Source organism: Balaenoptera acutorostrata, chromosome 7 (genome assembly GCF_949987535.1).
Source record: "Balaenoptera acutorostrata chromosome 7, mBalAcu1.1, whole genome shotgun sequence".
Lineage (NCBI taxonomy): Eukaryota > Metazoa > Chordata > Mammalia > Artiodactyla > Balaenopteridae > Balaenoptera > Balaenoptera acutorostrata.
Genome location: NC_080070.1, coordinates 92,333,503 through 92,352,395, shown reverse-complemented (window position 1 = coordinate 92,352,395; position 18,893 = coordinate 92,333,503). Strand labels below are relative to the sequence as shown.

At 34.3% G+C, this 18,893-nt stretch overlaps 1 protein-coding gene across 7 annotated transcripts in view; it reads right to left on the bottom strand.

The window, feature by feature from the left end:
- The window catches only part of CACNA2D1 (calcium voltage-gated channel auxiliary subunit alpha2delta 1), a 501,522-nt gene that overhangs the window by 182,842 nt on the left and 299,787 nt on the right, over positions 1–18,893 (bottom strand). For all 7 annotated transcript variants that reach the window (XM_057549676.1, XM_007178942.2, XM_007178943.2 and 4 more), the window contains one exon: positions 14,553–14,594. In XM_057549676.1, the coding sequence (XP_057405659.1) occupies positions 14,553–14,594 (42 nt within the window). The remainder of the gene's footprint in view (positions 1–14,552; positions 14,595–18,893) is intronic.

The window sequence follows — 18,893 nt, the reverse complement described above, 5'->3', positions numbered from 1 at the left end:
CACACACACACACACACACACACACGTGTGTGTGTGTTTCCCTAAGGAAGTTGCAACACTGGAAAGATTATTTAGACACAAATATTAGCAAAAGGGCTTTTTTTTTTTTTTAAATCAATGACTTCTAAAGCTGCAAGTCCAACTCATTATGTAATGAAATCAATTTAATAGGTCATGACCAAACTATTTTTCAAATGAAACAATGTTGAAAGAAAATATGAAAATACTCTCTATAATAAGGGGAAGGACTATAATTGGAAACTGTGGTTTAGGTATTCTGTTTTGGGGTTTTTTATGTTTTATTATACTTTGTTGAAAAGGAAAAACTGCACATTTTTAGAATGTTTTTATGAGTCAATTTAATGTGCTGAAAATAAAAATTAAAAAAAAAATAGTTGAAGACAGATCACTGTTTTCTATCCATGTGAAAGCCACAAAGATATAATTGCTCCCCCATTAACTAAATATACAAAATAATGAAACAGTAGTGTTGAAAGTCTAAAATTTGGCAAAATACCTACACGCAGGAATCACTAATTCATACTCCTTTCTAAAACAGAGGTTAGGTGTGTACAGCATGAAGGATAAGAAAAGAAAGGAGAAAGATGATAAGAAAGAGAGACATCATAGCACCAAAGAACACGTAACCTAACACATCTACCAGCATTCCAACTGCTAATAAAGGAAAGAATAAAAATAATAAGATTTGGGATAACTGGGGTTTGGTCTTGGATTCAACCGTGAATTTTAACATATTTTAAAATTCATCCTCTGTTCTATGGCTCTCTGTTCCTGCGCACAACTGACTTGAATAAGAGAAGGGATCATTAAAACAAACTACTTTCATTAATAACAAGAATGTAAAGAGGGTCTCACCTAATAAATGATGTCATTTTTCTTCCCGACTGCAAACATCCTGAATTAGTGAAAAGCCTCAATATTTATTTTAAAGCAGAGGTTTCTCAAAGTGTGGTCCTTGAAAAAGCAGTATCAGCAACCACTGAAACTTTTTAGAGTGCAGGCGCTCAGGCCCCACCCCAGACCTAGTCAATCAGAAACGTCAGGGGAGGGATCCAGCAAGCAGTAGTTCAACAAACCCTCCAGGTGATTGTGATACACACTAAAGCTGCAAGTCCACTGCTTTAAAATATCAATAGTTTAAACTGGACACACATTTTTGTTTAGAACTACTCATGAAAAAGTTAGAATTGATTAATAATAAGCATATTAATGGATGTCTGAATTTTTTCTACCCTCCATAGGGTAGAAACACCGTTTTATTATTACTGAATAATAGATGTGTGCACATGGTAATATGGCCAGTAATATCTGTCAAAGGATATTTCAAAAGACAGTAGTTTCTCAAGATACTCTGAGGGTTAACTTCAACCTGAAATAAGTTGGGGAAATATTCTTCTACTCTTCTGTTAAGAGAATAACAAAGCACATTGGCACACCAAAAGCTCTGAAATAAGCGTCACTAAAGAAAACCATGTTTATTTAACCCAGTGTTCTCAAGCTTATGTGACCCTGGAATTTTTTTTTTTTTCTCCCATACAAAACCTATTGCAAAGAACATACTTACAAAAAACTGTGGAAAGGCATAGTGGAAAGTAAAGACATCAGGAGATTTGGTTCTACTCAGTCGTATTAATAACACCTCAGACTAGGGCCAGTCACTGTTCCTTGGGCTTCAGCTTTCTGACTTATAAATAACGCTGGGCTGCAGGTGTGGTCCTTATTCCCTGGGGCATATCAGAATCACCTGGGGAGCCCTCCCCCGCATCAATAAAGCAGTGAATCACAACGGGGAGGATATCTTTGGAAAGAATCTCTCAGCTGGCTCTAATATCCTCTCCTACTTAAACTAAGAAGACTCAAACTAAAGAATCTATAATGTTATTTTCAGTTATGAAAAAATTATAGTCCTATTTCTATAATTTTAGAAAATATTACATTAGTTTTTGTAAGCATATCTTTTCCAGAAATCCTATTTATATCTGTCTCTAGCAAAATTTAGATATAGGAAAAGTAGAAAGATTGGATGATAGATAAGAGACAGATAGTGAACTATATGCATGAATTAGGGTTAGGAATATGTGGATAAGTGCAAATATTTCATTCATTCACTCACTCAAGAAATAATTTATTGGTAGAGTGGAGGATTTAATGATAACACTTATAGAAATGTCATTTAATATCTAAATCTTGAAGCAAATGTGCAACAATAGTAAAATAGTCACAGTAAGTATGACAAATACAATTTTATATTATTAAGGAATATAAAAGAGTAATTACATTGGGAATGTACATATATGCTGTATTTGTTTTAAAATGGTTTTAAGCTTAAATGTAGATGTTAAGCACAAAGAAAGAAGAGAATATCAGCCTATATTTTTAGAGGAAAGAGAGGTAAAGAGAAATGTAGGGATGAGTAGGTAGCAAACACTATTAGCACTATCACTGGTTTTTATAGTTTTAATGGTATTCATCTTTGTGCTTTCTTGTTGTTTCCAATGTAATACAATAAACATGTATTATATTTGCAATTAAAAATATTAATTTTTGTTTTAAGTCCTTTCTAGAGTGCTATTAAGCACTATACGATTATCTTATTAAGGTGAAAGTTGCTTCTATTTCCTCTGAACCCTCTCACACTTAAAAATTATGTTTTAAATGTATTTTAATAGAGATTCTTTCACTTTTCAATTGCCATAGAGGGAATTCCCAGGCGGTCCAGTGGTTAGGACTCAGTGCTTCCACTACTGGGGCCCGGTTCAATCCCTGGTCAGGGAAATAAGATCCTGCAAGCTGTATGGTGCAGCCAATAAATAAATAAATAAATAGCCATATAAAGGGCTTTTAGGAATAATTTAAAATAATGTACTTCTCAACTTGTATAATCATGTATCAAGTCTAGTTTTAATGTGCAGCTGCTTAATATATTAAGAAAAAATAATATGGCTGTTGCCCATGGTCCCCACCCCCTTTATTATACTCTCCATAAACTGAAGTCATTTCACGAAAAGATTAAAATTTCTAAATGCAACTCATTTCCTTAAACTTGTGAAATTATTGTTCCTGATATCATCATAATCCATCTTTACTTTTCTTGATATATTATGGCATTATATAGTATAATTAACATAGAGCAAATACTAGACACAAAGGAACTGACTGAGAAAAGGAATGTGGAGAAAAGCTACTTAACACATATTGTTTAGTGTGTTAGTTAAAAATTTCAAATTAATTGTCCCCCTGAAATTAAGATTTCCTTGTTTGCCAGACCACATACAAGAAAAATTAAGTCAGCATGTCTCTTGCCAATTGTTTTCCCCAAAACATCTCTTCTGAATTCTCCCAACTACCCTATATAAATGTGTACAGAGACACTGAGGAGGTAAATTCCAAAATGTATTCAAATGTATCTGGTAAAACACATAAGTGAAACATAAGAAGCATGTTCCTCTGACTATTCATCTCAACATAATTTCAGTTATTAAATAATAGATTAGATCACTGAGAGACGGAGGTACCAGCTAATGCTGGATGGGTCATTCGATTTTGCAAGCAGTACCTATTCGCAAATTTCATTTGGGAAGTCACAAATGATAAGTCTATGACAGACACAAAAGACTTTTGCATATTTAATATATTTATCTCAAATGAAGCACTCTTAGAATTGATGTTTATAATAAAACATTTGTTTTTAATATTTTTTATCTTTTTCATGCTAAAACTATTTCTACCAACAGTAAAATGTTCAGAAATTAAAAGTTTATATATTTCACTTAAATTACAATAAAAATTAGCTTAATTACTGTGCACAATTCAGACTGAACATGCTCACTGAGAAACTTTGTTCACAATCACATTATGGTTAGGTTTACCTCCCCCTGCTAATTTTTGTGTGTCTCACAAAACTGTGAGAAGATTAGTTGATACCAAATAAGAGCTGAGACCCTCTACAGAGGCATCACAACTGGTATTTCTATCCCACTAGTGAAGGGGTTAAATGAACGTGTTCTTGTGTAATGAACCAAATTCTTCAATAACCAGAGACTACAGACTTGTATACAATTCTCCACAGTGTATATGAGTATATTTTAAAACTTCCACCTCCAAATACATCCTTTTCTTTTTTACAACTATTTCACAGATATTGTTTACAAGAGGGCCTTACAACTTTCACAACGTACACATTACTGATTCTTGAAATTTTTAGTCTCAATTGTATTCCCAATATCAAATAAAATTCTGGATACACAATATGCTTTTAGGCATGATATTATCATCCAATGTAAATAACTATCATGGATGTATTATATTTACAATAGACTTTCATACAGCCAGCAAGGCGGAAAAGGCTGCTATACTGACATGTTGGTATCTACTCTATGGATTAAAAAATAAGGTCGCTTCCGTAGCCACTAAGTTCATCACTGGAATGTAAGCTGGTTACCAGTTCTGACCCACACATAGGAAAGCCTCCTTTTTAGTAAATCACATGCATCAATTAGAAGTGGAGATTCATCAAAGCAGCTGCGGCTGTCCATGCCCAATTAATGAATAATAAATAGAGAAAAAGGTGCTGAGCCTTCAGACAATTATAGTTGTTCTGGCCAGGGTGTGAGGCCAGGCTGAATAGTAAATAATGAATCCAGTTACAGTGGCAAGAAGAGCACTGTTGAGTCTCCTGAGTAAATTGGTTTGAGCTGCTATTTTTCTCCTTGAGAATGCTGTGACTCAGAGGCATACTGATTGGATGAATAGAACTGAAACGGAAATATGAGTTGGATGACACTGAATACATGACACTAAGGGCTTGAATATAATATCTGTCCATTTGCTTTACCGAATCATAACAATAAGAAAATAAAAATTTAAAGTTATAATTTAATGAATAGACATATTGTCCTTTGGAAAAACATACGAGTTCAGCTAATCATAATACATTTGATGAGGAAATAAGAGATATTTTTTTATGAATTGAGACGATTTCTCCAGTTCTTCAAGTAGTTAAAATGTTTTAGCTGCTTAGATTTACCCTATGGAAAAACTATAGCATTAATTCCTCAGAGGCAATTTACTCAATATATTAAGAATGTTTTACAGTGAACATGAAAAATAAACATAATATTAGTGGTCAGAAGAAACTTGAAGAAATAATTCTATTCCTTAAAATTAGATCTACTGTTAAGTCTCTGCATATTCTTCTACTATTAATTATGATATATAAAACAGAAGGAAGAAAGTCTGAAATAAGCAGACTTTGGAGGTAGGGGGAACAGTAAGCAACTAAAACTGTGCAATACACAGAGAAAGATAGCAAGTTAAAAAATACATAGAGGATATAAAAAGCAAAAGAATATACATTTTCTAATATGATGAAGTGAATCAAAGACAGCTATGAATTTGAAACACATAAAACAACTAAATTAAGTCAAAAAGGAATACTGATCACTGCAAGAACTTGTTCATTAAATTTTAAAAGCAAAAAGAGGCATTCCTTAAATAAAATGTATTGAGGTTGCTGAGAAGGATTACAATAACATTTTAATAAGTTGGAATACAGAATCTGAGGACATCCTCAAAATAAAACTGATGAATTTTCAGTTTGCATAATGGATGAATGCGTGTGAATCACCTGTCCCAGGATCTAGCCCTCAATGAGCATGAGAGCCATCACAACATCACAGTACAGGTAAGTGTGATGACAAGGACTGAGGGCTGGTTTAAACTCTACGAGTAGTATGAAAATTTCAAATTATCAGCATTAGAAAGGGATGTAATACTCTGAACATATATATACATATCTATTTTATACATAAATATGTAACCTAAATTTTGGAGAGTGGCTGATAGGGTATTTTCTCTACTAAGGGACTGTGAAATGGTGTCTTGCCTATGAATAGCACTATGTGATTTCAGATAGTCTGAAAGTTCAATATAGCACCCGCCCCCCACCCCCGCCGGAAACCATATAGTGCTATATATTATATTAGGAAAGGAAAACATTTCAATGGGGCCAATCTACTTCTTAAAAAATTAAAAGCAAATTTTTATATTATGAAGATTATGACAGATAAATATACTTTAAAAAATATTGTCAGGACAAAACAGGTTAAACAAAAAACCTTTGTAAGGTAGAAAGATCAATTATTTTCCCTTGATATCTGAGGCAAAGACTGACTAACACCTTACAACTAATATACAGTAAAAAAAAGCCTGGACTCCAGTATCCAAACCCCTTGACCCTGAGAATTTACATTTTAATTTAGGGCAATGCATTCAAAGCACAGAGCTATAGATATCAAACAGACAATTTGTAGGTGAACATGGGTTAGAACATTAGTTGGGCTTTTCCCCTCAATTTCACGAGTTGAATTATTTCGATTACTTCCCTCAAGTGACAGTCAAGGCCATCTTTTTGAGAAGAACTTAAATAAAAATGAACACACCATGCGTCAGTGGTCTCCAAAGGAATTCACTGGAAGGGTGGAAGAAAACATTAGAACTTACAGTTATACCCATTTCTAGCAAATGAAATAAGAAAAAAATTAAAGTTTACTAATATTTACCAAAAAGAGTGACATTAGCATTCCCCCTCTCCTGGCCTTACTGTGTGTGAGTTGGTCTCAAGTCATCTCATCCTCCAGGTACCACAAGGAGAAAGTGGAAACCCCACATACTGATAATGAGCCGCCTTCTCCCTTACACGGTCCCTTTCAATGTACTATTCTTCACTTTATATGTAAATTTACTTATTATCTTCTTGGGTTTAACCTACTCCATACGTGCTACCAGCTTTAAAAGATTTCTGAAATTAACAATGATTGAAGTTGAAATTCTAGTAATGGAAGTTGCACTGAACAAGAAGAGAATGACAGAGATGATGCTTCTATTCCCAGCACTAGCTCTTCTTCAATCTCATTACCAGACAGAAAAGTGATTCAATTAGTTCAACCAGCAAGTTGATCAAAAAAGTTAATATTATCAAGAAGACTATCATAGGGCTTCCCTGGTGGCGCAGTGGTTGAGAATCTGCCTGCTAATGCAGGGGACATGGGTTCGACCCCTGGTCTGGGAAGATCCCACATGCCGCGGAGCAACTAGGCCCGTGAGCCACAACTACTGAGCCTGCGCATCTAGAGCCTGTGCTCCGCAACAAGAGAGGCCGCGATAGTGAGAGGCCCGCACACCGCGATGAAGAGTGGCCCCCACTTGCCGCAACTAGAGAAAGCCCTCGCACAGAAACGAAGACCCAGCACAGCCAAAAAATAAATATCAAAATAAATAAATAAATAAGATTACTATTAAAAAAAAAAGAAGACTATCATAAATATGGATTTAGATTTACTATATCGGTAACACTGTCCTGTATTCATATGGACTGTTGAGATATTTCCTATGGTATTATGAAGTCATCATAATTAAAGGCATTTATAATAACTAAGCATCTAGAAAAAAACTACACTTTTTTCTGGTGATTTTTAATGTCAAATGCCCCTTAAACCAATACTTCATAAAATTTCACTTATCTTAAAAATTTAGAAGTCTCTTGGGAGGTTTCTCGGCATATTAGTTCAGTAGTATATAGAGAGAATTTATAAGTAAATATTGTTATATTGAGAGGTGCATTTTTTTAACTGACATGCATGTGCAAGCAAAAAAAAGGTTGAAGATACCATTCAAAACAATCCAGTCCCCATATCTCTGTTTACCCAATGCTGTACATAGGGTGAGTTTATAATGCCCACATAATGCCACCGAACTTTCCAAACAGTGAATATTCAGTGAGTTCTAAATAAATACACCATACACTAGCCTCTGGAAAGGAAGAACTGGATGTGGAATCTAAAAGAGAATTATGCATGCCACCACCCCAAAGCAGCTGAGGACCAACGTTTTAACTATCCTTGCAAAAGCAGCACATGCCCAAGCGCACAAAGCATTACAAAAATATCAAAACAGACTCAAAATTTTGGGAAGAAGGCCCAAAAAACATACGGCGCTATTCCTAGAAGAAATGGAATCTAATCTTATCTTCCTTTTTATTAGTTTTAACAGTTTTTTCCCCCCAGTGAATCCTAATATGGCTATATTTCACCCAAGGGTGCATGCATTAATTTTAAGGTATCCATGGTAAATATCACTAGGAATGATGGATCAGCTCAGTGAAGATGTATGATTTAAAGTCTAACAATCTTTTTAATCACAGAGATTTTATTTTACCTACTGCAAGTCACTGTCAACTAACAACTGTCAATGATGAAGCTGGTTGGATAAGTACAAGCCACATACATCAAAATTAAATACGGACAGAATGATGGATAGGTATAATAAATGAAAATTTTAAACCAAAACCATCTTCAAAACTTTTAATCTTAAGCCTTGATCTACAACAGTTCCATCACATGGCCTTCTCCTGTCCCCCATGGGGCCCACGGAATAGGCAGTGTAGCACAGCACAGGGACACACAGCTCCTGCTGTGGATCACACGGACTGCCCTGCATGCAGTTCCCTGCACTACCAAATACCACATGTGTGACAGCGGACAAGTCACTTAAGCTCACTAAATTTTACTTGTCTTTTCTGGATATCATTAAAATAATAGTATTGCCACAAAGGATGAGTGTGAACTTTAAACGATAACATTACCTGCAAAGCATGTACTTTCTAGTATAGAATAAGTACACATATGTTAATTACTATTATAATCCAATCCAAACATACAGCAGTGAAAATATTTAAACCACTTATTTTAGATGCACACACACAAAAAGGTAACTCTGATTGTACCATTTACTACACAGAAGCAAATAATATTCTATCTCTATGCCATCTCCTATTTGAGGATTCAACAACGGTCATTAGCAGAGCCTGAAATAAAGGCTGTATACTATTAGACAGTTTTTTTAAAAAGCTGCAAAAGAAACCTAGACTTTCTTTCTTTAATAATTAGAACAGAGTCGTTGCTGTCTGATACATATCCCTATTGGTTCATTCTAGAAGCAGACTGATTTATTTCTATAAAATCAAATCAAATCATGAATGATTAGGCTTTCAAGAAGACATTTAGATAGGACATTATGTTGGAATTAATTTTAATGTAGACAAGACTGGTAAGAAAATAAATAGCAACATAAATATGCAAGGGAATTCAGCAGACTAGCCAAATGTCCCAGACAGGTCAAATTTTAAACATGATCAATATAATAAAACGTAGCAAATAAATCAACTCAAGTTGTTGACATGGGAATTCTGGGCTGAATTTATTTCATTTGGATTTCAGTCTGAAACATAGGTCTTGGAATTAGGTTAATAAGAGTTTGTAATGATCTGCTTTCTCTTTGCTTGCTTTGGGAATTAAGAAAATAGTGCTGCTTGCTGGCACAACTGAAATCTTCTGGGGAATCTGCTTCACTACATCTTTAGGGAAGTTAAGGATTTATTGGGACAGATGTCTCTAAAAACCTAAACAAGAACCTAAATAAATTTCAAAACTAAAGAGAACCTGAATGTGGAATTTCATAACTAATTGTTGCATTATTAGCTTTTTTTTCCATTTTATTTTGACATTTAATTATCTTTTCAAAACCGGATATATAAAACGTACAATGATTTCAAGACAAATTTTTGCATTGAGGTCACATTTATTTCTAAACGTTTTCTGAAGATTCTGTTCTGATTTTTATTTTGTTACACATTTTCTTAAGTTTTTCACACAAATGTAAGTATATTCATAACAATAAAATGAAAGAGTTCAAACTAGTACCCTTCAATTATCGTTAACACATCCGCACATATAAACGTGCTCCATTTGGAACTAAAATCACTTCAAATCAATATTAAATGTATTGTAGTAATATTAATAATTATTATTTTAAAAATTATACTCACTAACATTTCTGGATTGCCTACTGTAAGACAGGGAATGTTCTAAATGCTTTATATGTGTTAACTAATTTAATTTTCACAGTAACAGTATGAGGTAGGTATCACATTACCTTTATTTTTCAGACCAAGAGTGAAGCTCAGAGACGTTAGGTGACTCTGCCGATATCACAAAGCTGGAAAATGGCAGAGCTGGGCCTCAGATGCAGGCGGTGGGACTCCAGAGTATAATGTCTTAATCATCAAGCTCTGCTCCTCCCTCCGTATAACAATGTACACAGCACTTATACATGTATGTCTTGTTATTAATTAGGGATAAAAGTTTCCTATGGAATTATTTAGGAGTGAAATGTCACATCTCTAATTTATCTTAAAATATTTAGCAAACAATACATACAGCAACTACGGAGACTCAGTTTACTGTTCTCTCTTCTTTATATTTAAAATATTTTTCCTTATGATAAAAAGTTAAAAACTAATCTTACATTAAAACATTGTACCCACGTTAATGCTGTGGTCTCTCTGGAAATGAAATTCAACAACTTACTTAGTCTAATTACATGTAGAATTAGACAAAACTTTAGTTTGATGGACTAATAAAATAAGCTTGATTTCATGCTTCACAGAGATTCATAAAAACTTAGATTATCAGATCTCTCCAGACTTGGAACCCAAAATCCTGATTCTTATATTGCTTGTAGTAATGGCAAACAAATATTCTAACTCTGCTACTTATTCCCACCTTGAATCAGTTTTAGACACAGGGGAAAGCACATTGTCTGCCTGACTTTACTTAGTTCTCATGACTGAACCAGGGGCTAATGAGAGGAAGGGACAGATGAGAGAAGAAGAAGAAGGAACAAGGTCCACTCCACTCCCACCTTCTGCAGCCTGCCCCGCTGTATGAACAAGAGGAAACGAATGTCTATATTAAAAAATTAATTCAAATACAGTCCACAGTCAAAGCCAGTCTTGCCATTCCTCTCTTAATATTGTTTCCACTCAACCTTGAAACGAAACAAACAAACACTTTCGTTTCCACCATATTTGCAAAGGGTTTCCTGTTTACTTTGCAAATACGGCACTACTTTAAAAAGCAAACGATCTTCACAAATGCTATGTAACAATAGGGGGGCTGAAACACACAAACACCTACCCAATTTAACAAGCATTATCTCAGCAATTACTCTAAATCATTAAACAGAGAAAATGAGTAAGACCCTTACCTCAAGACACTAAAATTTTAATAGAGAAGATTATCCCTGTATAAAAATACCATAGTATAAGATATTACATACACCATTGAAACCAGAAACGTGTAACAAGTTATTTTGAGCACCCAGAGGAAAGAAATACCATTTTCTACTTAGGAAAAGCAAGGCAGGCTTCAAGAGGAGGTAGTATTTGAATTAGTTTTTAAAGAGTACTTAGCATCTGATTGGAAAAATTGTAGTATATCAAAATCAGGTAATTAGAGGAGAGACTATGTTAACATTAACTAGCACAGGGTCAGGAATGATTGTCTTAAATTTCCAGCATGGCTATGTACCTTATACCTTCCATGAGAATTGTGGCTCACCAAATAATTTAGCCAAGTTATACGTGCATTTTTCAATTCCAAAGCAAAAATTTGTGTAAATGACTAGAGTCATAATTTTTAAATCATATTACGCAATCCTAAGGGACATTGACTTTACCCCTTATTTCAGTCACTGCTTTAGCTAAATCTGGCTGTCACTAGGTATTTATTTTTATACCCAGAAGGGGAATATAAACAGCATCGATCTAGAGCAGCACAGATATTATAAAATGCCCCTGAGGGACCGTCTGGTATCAAAGTCCTTGAAAGGATTACAACCTGACAGCTCCCCACAAACTAGCTAATTCAGACGTAGCTCTTAGAAAGTTACACTCCAAAGAGATAGCTGTTGAGCTTCATTGAGAGGTAACTGATGAGATTAAAAAGCACTTTAAATGCTTGTTTTACCTTTAAGTGAGGCCATGTATCATCATTATAATGAACAAAATCAATAGATTACACTTGACTATGTCATTCTTTATATGCAAATCTTAACTTGGTGATGGACCAGCATATTTAACATGGGAGAATAATAGGAACCAGGAGATTCTAAATTTAATCCTGAATCCAACATAAACTAAAGTTATGGACTTTTCGTATGATTTACTTCTATTATGAAAGCTACTTTTTTTCTTCATTTCCATCTACTCATATCCTACACACCTTACCCCTGCCCTCACCTTCCTTAAATGTTGGTGTGATGAAGATCCTACCCTATACTATCTTTTTTTTTTTTTTTTAATTTATTTTTGGCTGCGTTGGGTCTTTGTTGCTGCATGCAGGCTTTCTCTAGTTGCGGCGAGCAGGGGCTACTCTTCGTTGCAGTGAGCAAGCTTCTCATTGAGGTGGCTTCTCTCGTTGTGGAGCACGGGCTCTAGGCGCGTGGGCTTCAGTAGTTGTGGCACATGGGCTCAGTAGTTGTGGCTCACGGACTCTAGAGCGCAGGCTCAGTAGTCGTGGCGCACGGGCTTAGTTGCTCCGCGGCATGTGGGATCTTCCCAGACCAGGGATCGAACCCGTGTCCCCTGCATTGGCAGGCAGATTCTCAACCACTGCGCCACCAGGGAAGCCCTGCCCTATACTATCTTAAGGCATTTTTATTTTATTTTCTTTATGTGTGTAGATGTGTGATGTAGGCAGAGAGTAAGACAACAAGGAGCAGTGGAATTGTAGCAAGCTGGAGAATGCATCACATCCAAAGGCAATCAAACTCACTTTGTTTCTGTGTCAGCACACCAAAATACATCTGTAGTTAAATCTGGCCTTCCTATTTCTATAGCTTCACACTTGCTGGGAAGATTTCAGCCACTTGTTTTCAAAGTCCACTCATAGGCTAAATATAGAACTACTCTAGAAAATAGAAAATTTATTTATATCTCAGATATTTACATCCCCATTCAAACATATGAGGATAAATTTATTAATTGATAATATCGTTTCAATATTTAGTATTCCAATTAGTTCCTGTGTTCATTAGATATTAGATATTAATGTATGAGATTATAAACTCACATTATATAATCTCCGTGCACCAATTTTTCATAATGAATATGGCTTTGTGGAATTTGAGCAATAAAAATATACAACTAAATTGGAATATAGAAAAGTACAACAAAGAACAGTGAAGGTAAGCCAATTCAAATCAAAACAAGATGGCATTATGATTATACAAATATTTGATAAATAAAACATCAAGCACTACATGTATAAAGTTGGAGTATAGCAACCAATTAAATCTGATTACATACAGCAAAACTTTTGGTAAGGATGAATAAATCTCATCATCCATGTAAGTCCAACTTCATCTGATAAGCAACAATCTTCAAAAAAAGCTACAACCACTAAAAATCCTAAGGTGAATATCAAAGTTCAACATTTACTTACATTTCTTAACTTTCATTCTAAGATAGTGAATATTTCCATTGCAGAAAACAATTTGATTGTAATGATCAAAACACATGCTTTAAGAAGGACTAAATAATACTCAACACAGCACATAATTTTATAATCATTTTCCTGTAAAAGAGAATTTTTTCCTCAGTTCCAAGTTGAAGAATTTGACTATACTTAATTGATAGAAGTCACTCGGATGAGCAGGTAGAGTCTGGGCATTAACTTTAACTATGCCAAGAAGAGCAAAATTAAGTGCACAAACTGCTAATTAATTCCCAACTAGTATTCTCCCTATTCTCTCTTCAGTAATGGAGCCCTATATTTTATTTGGGTACATGCTTATCCAAGGGGAAAGAAAATTATGCTCCGTATCTTCTTGCATCTAGGCAAGACTAGTCACTAAGCTGTGGACAACGGGTGCAGATAGAAATGCTGTGTGCAATTTCCAGAACATGCCCTTAAAGGCAAAGGGTGTGTCCTTCAGTGCCATCTGCCTCCTTCCTGATGTATAGAATGCAAAAATCATTGTGGATATTGGAGCATCCATTTTGGACCACAATATGGAAAAGCTACACTGAGGAGAGCAAAAAACATGAAAGTAGGACTGTAGGGCCTGGACGATGGAGAGTTGTTATATTAGGCCTTGTACACAGAATGTGACATGAGAGAAGAATAATCTTTTGTCTTGTCTTAGCACTTTTACTTTAAGACTCTCTGTAATAGCCAAACCAATATACTAATCATAAAACATGATTCATTTTTATTCACTATCTAAGGGTTTACAAGAGCAATAGTATTAACATATCTAAAGGACTGTGGACTTCCCCAATAAAGAGTTTTAGTGAAGTATAAAATGTATTATCTTACATTTCTTTATAAATTCTCAAAAATTTTATGTGAAATAGTCCAACTCCAGCAAACTTGACAAAGTTAGCAGGATTTCAAGAATATGCAGAACTAAAATGAAATTTATGGATCACCAAGTCAACTGTAGCATGTCTTAGATGAGAGAAAAACAGTTTGAATTTAAATATGTTTTAATGCCCTTAGGCAACTACAATTTTAAGGCTGGACTGGTGCATGAATCCAACTAAACCTGCTAGGTCAGCTTGTTTGTAAAGCCAATCACCCTAGTATACCTAAGTTTACCCTGGAATTTAATGTAAAACTTTTAATACTCACATCGAGATCATCCTTTGCATTGTAGTAGACAACTTCATTGCTCTATAAAAAAAGAAAAAAAAAAAAGAATGCTTTAGTGATTTGATTAAAAACATAATAATATACTGGATCAAACACTGAATACATTTTATTCATATTTTAAATAATAAACCTCTCCTAGTATTCCTTTTACAATATATTCCACAAAGATCGAAAAGATTAGCCGATATTTTCTAAGAACATATTCAAACACTATAGCAGTGATATTAGAAAAGCACATCTTGCACTGCGGGAAAACTTCTCAGTATAGGTCTGAGAACAATTTGTGAAGAAAAAAATTTTTAAATTCCTAATGCAAATAAGATATATATATATATATATATACACACACACACACCTAAATAATGAAATGATAAGTAGGATAATTCAAGAAAAGTGAATACTGTAAGTGGCTGCTTAAGAGTTTGCTGAAACCATGACTTTTAAAATATATGTATCGAATGTTGAAATTATTCCTGAAGAAAGGTATATCTGCACTATACTGGCAGGAATTCCTTCAGGAGATTCAAATAAGGGATTAAGAGTATCTGTGAATTTAGATAGCAAAGAATATCAGATAATCCAACGTACTAATGGTCTCATATTCTACCAAAGTATCGAGTGAGTGTTGGCTTTTCAAGAATGAAAGTGTGTGGACATTTCTGCTTAGCCATCAATGTCGCTGAATATGCCATAAATATAAAGTATGGACATAAATTGTGTTACAGAGGAAAAAATGGATAAAACAGTTATCAATGACTTTTAAATTCCTATTCTGTCTACAAGGCTAGTTCTATGCAATATAAAAATAATCTGCATATACTGATATCTTTTTTCTTTCTTCTCCTCCTGAACTGTTTGAAGATATGTACTACCCATCTTCTGTACATCTTTAGTAGTAACTTGAGTACCATGTAAAAGTGTATTTTTCTGTGTCTCTTAAACATTTACAGACATGGACAATATAAAATTTTGTTAAAAGAAAACACAATTCACAAAAATGTTTAAAAATCGCTTGGGAAAAATAGACTAAATTAGTGCTTCTCAAAGTATGTTCCAAAGAAAATCACTAGTTCTTGAAGATATAATAGATCTTATATAGGTAAAAGTATTCTGTGGTCATGATTTTAGAATAAACAATAAAGTTAAAATTGTGTCTTTTCAGCAGGAATTCATACAGCCTCATTGTATGAATGCACATTATAAATCTCCAAGAGGAAAAGAGATCTTGTTTTGTTTCCAAATTTTTGCCACAGATTCTGCCCCCATTTTTTGATTTGAGAAACATACCATGATAATGAAAATCTATAAAATACAGGTATCTCTGAAGACCAAATAACCAAACCAAAAACTACATAGATAAATATAAGAACATATGATTTGTAATACTGAATGAAATCCATGAGTTTCAATTTATTTCATTTAGAATCATTAAAACTTTTAAAATTACCATTTAATTGTTTTTTTAAAAAGAACTAAGTAGGTAGAGAATTTTCACATACATAAAAGTTCTACTTCCTGGAACATAGTTTTGTAACAAAGTTAAAATACAGTGTCAGAACTCATCACATCCATGAAGCAAGAGACTCTTCTGAATTCCCCTGAGATCCAAATCCAATTACCAGTTTATTGATCCCTCATGGAACCCTGTAATTTATACTCAGGAGACAATTTTCAATTTAGAATGTGGATTCCATCGAAAGTTAAAACACCGAATAAGTTTACTTCATTTTAGATATTATGTCTGCCAACTGATTGCTTATATTTACAGAACTGAAACGTGTGGAAAACAAGGTGAAACTGCATTAAATTTCAAGCGGTTCAGCAGCATCATTTTCAACATTCATTCAATACCTATTTGTATATATTTCTGTGCCAAAAAAGACACAAAATAAGTTAAACACATCTGCCTCAATTTTTAGGTAAAATAACATGTTCAGATGACTATATAAAACAATTTATTTGTCTAGGATTACAATTGGCCCATGGTGCCAGAGCTAATGGACTAAACTAATTAGTCAAATTTTCTTCTTATGTGTGACACATGGTCACGTTTACAAAGAGAATTTACTTATTAAACCTAAGATGAAGAGTATCACATACAGTGTCAGAACAGGGTAAAGTATGATAAATGCTAGTTTTCACTCAAACTATTTTGACTCTACTAAGATAAACTGTGATTGAAGTTAAAATAAAAATTAAAATGGAGAAAACCTAAGTTTATTTGAGAATTTCCAAATGTTTTTTTTTCTTTGTTACTGTATTATATTTTACATAAAGCCCCACTACTTGCCTCTTCTTTTAGAAGGTCTACAGTGCTTCTAAAACTGTCATTGAAAATGTGTATTGCTAAGTTTATTTAACTTTTATGCATTTGCACAAAATTTTCTGGACTTTGGAAGACGTATAATTCCAAAACCTGGCTTTTTAAAGCAAACTGGAAACAAAATACATTAGTCATAAAATAATACTGCAGGCCAAACATTGGCACTCCTTGTGACTAGGTATTTTATATTTCTACTTTGAAGAAGCTCTTTGCTTATACAACATCCATTTCTTACATGGTCAAAATATAAATGCAAAGGAAAACAAAAGTGTGTCTTTTTTATAGAAAAACAACATACCTAGGAAGCACTTAATCAAACGTGTGCTTAGACAGGTGGTCATGTTTCAATAAGAGAACACAGGCCTTAGCGGAATGTGCAACTGATTACATCCACTGTCTTAAAACAAAATTTCTTCCCTCCAATAAATGACATTGCTTTTGACTCAGAAGCTTTTTTTTAACCTCATTTTTTATAAATACACTTTCCTTTCTCAATCCTCAGACTGTGCACTGATAGCATGCACATTTCATTATTTCTTACTCTATCTAGCAGAAAGGCTCAATTGATCAATTTTCGTAAAGCTAAATCTCTATAGGGCATCAGGATTTGGGGAAACTGTAATTCTGCATTTAACCTGTCAACCTAGTCCACCTACATGGCAGCATGACGCTAAAATAAATGGCAAACATTCATAGGCCCTTTAATTTGTATAATTATATAAAAACATTTTTTGTCTCAGTTCGTCATAATTTCTTGTGGAAAATTGCAGTGATTGGCTTTATTGTGGCTTTTGTTTATATAGTTTCAGAATTATTTGGTTCAGAAATAATTTTGAAAGTAGGCTTGAGAAAAATGATGATTTGGTGGTCATAATTCTCTTTCCTATCACATTCATTTAGAGCCATTTCTTCTGCTTTATGGAAATACATATTAGCTCTATTATAAAATAAATACATATATATATATTCAGATGTGTGCAGCTACATTAAACTATATCAGTCTGAAATCAAATCATGTAAATCACTGAATCACCAAAATATATCCAGAAACAATCTTAAGAGAATTGGGTTAAAGGACGGTTCTCAGGAATGAAAGACAATTCACACCGAATCAGCCCAACTTCTATGTCCTGATGTTTTTACAGGGATGACTTTTGGCTAAAATTAACTCTGTGTTAAAAGAAAATTAGGAGAGGATATTGTAGAAAAACAGTTAAATGATCTGAGTGGGGGAAGTTAGAGGAGAGGAAGAAGAGTATCAGCTGAATTCCTTCTCCCTTTATCCTGCCCCTGCCCCCATCTCACCTAGACTTTGTACAGGGAGGTGCTGGGGGTCTCACGACCAACAGAGGGCTCCACACCCATTTCATTCAACAGTACTCTGGCGCCCTCACTCTGTGCTAAGTGTTGGAGAAATGGAGATGAAGACTATGGACACACTGACCTAAGAGGCAAGTTCTTGCCCTCCTGATTCACACATGACAAGATGAGCAGGCAACTGGGCCAGTTGCCCCAAATCTGCTGTAACTGAAGAAGATCTCTTACTATCCTTGGATGGTAGGACCACATAAGTCAAAACCTTCCCAGGTTTCAAAAGAGGCAAGAGTTAAGAATTTCAGATATTTGAGACATTCTTCCTCTATTGATCAATTCAAGGATGTGTGTTTGAAAATGTGTGTGTGTGTGTTTCTTTCTGAATCATTTACCTACCCTATCACTCAAAATTCCCTCAGTCCCTTTTCCAGAAAGTACATAGCTATATCCTTATCATTTAAGACTTTAAAACTATAGCATATAAACTAATTATCGCAGGCACAGATCGGAATTGAGTAATCTTCTTTCCCTACTATCCTTCTAGGTAAACATTTTCATGCAAATTATTAAATAACATGATCTTAGAAGGTATTTTACCTCCAAACACAGAGGTTTTCAGTGGATTTCAGTGCATTATGTGCAGTATGATAGGCTAAAGCTAGCAACAACCTCAAACGAGATTC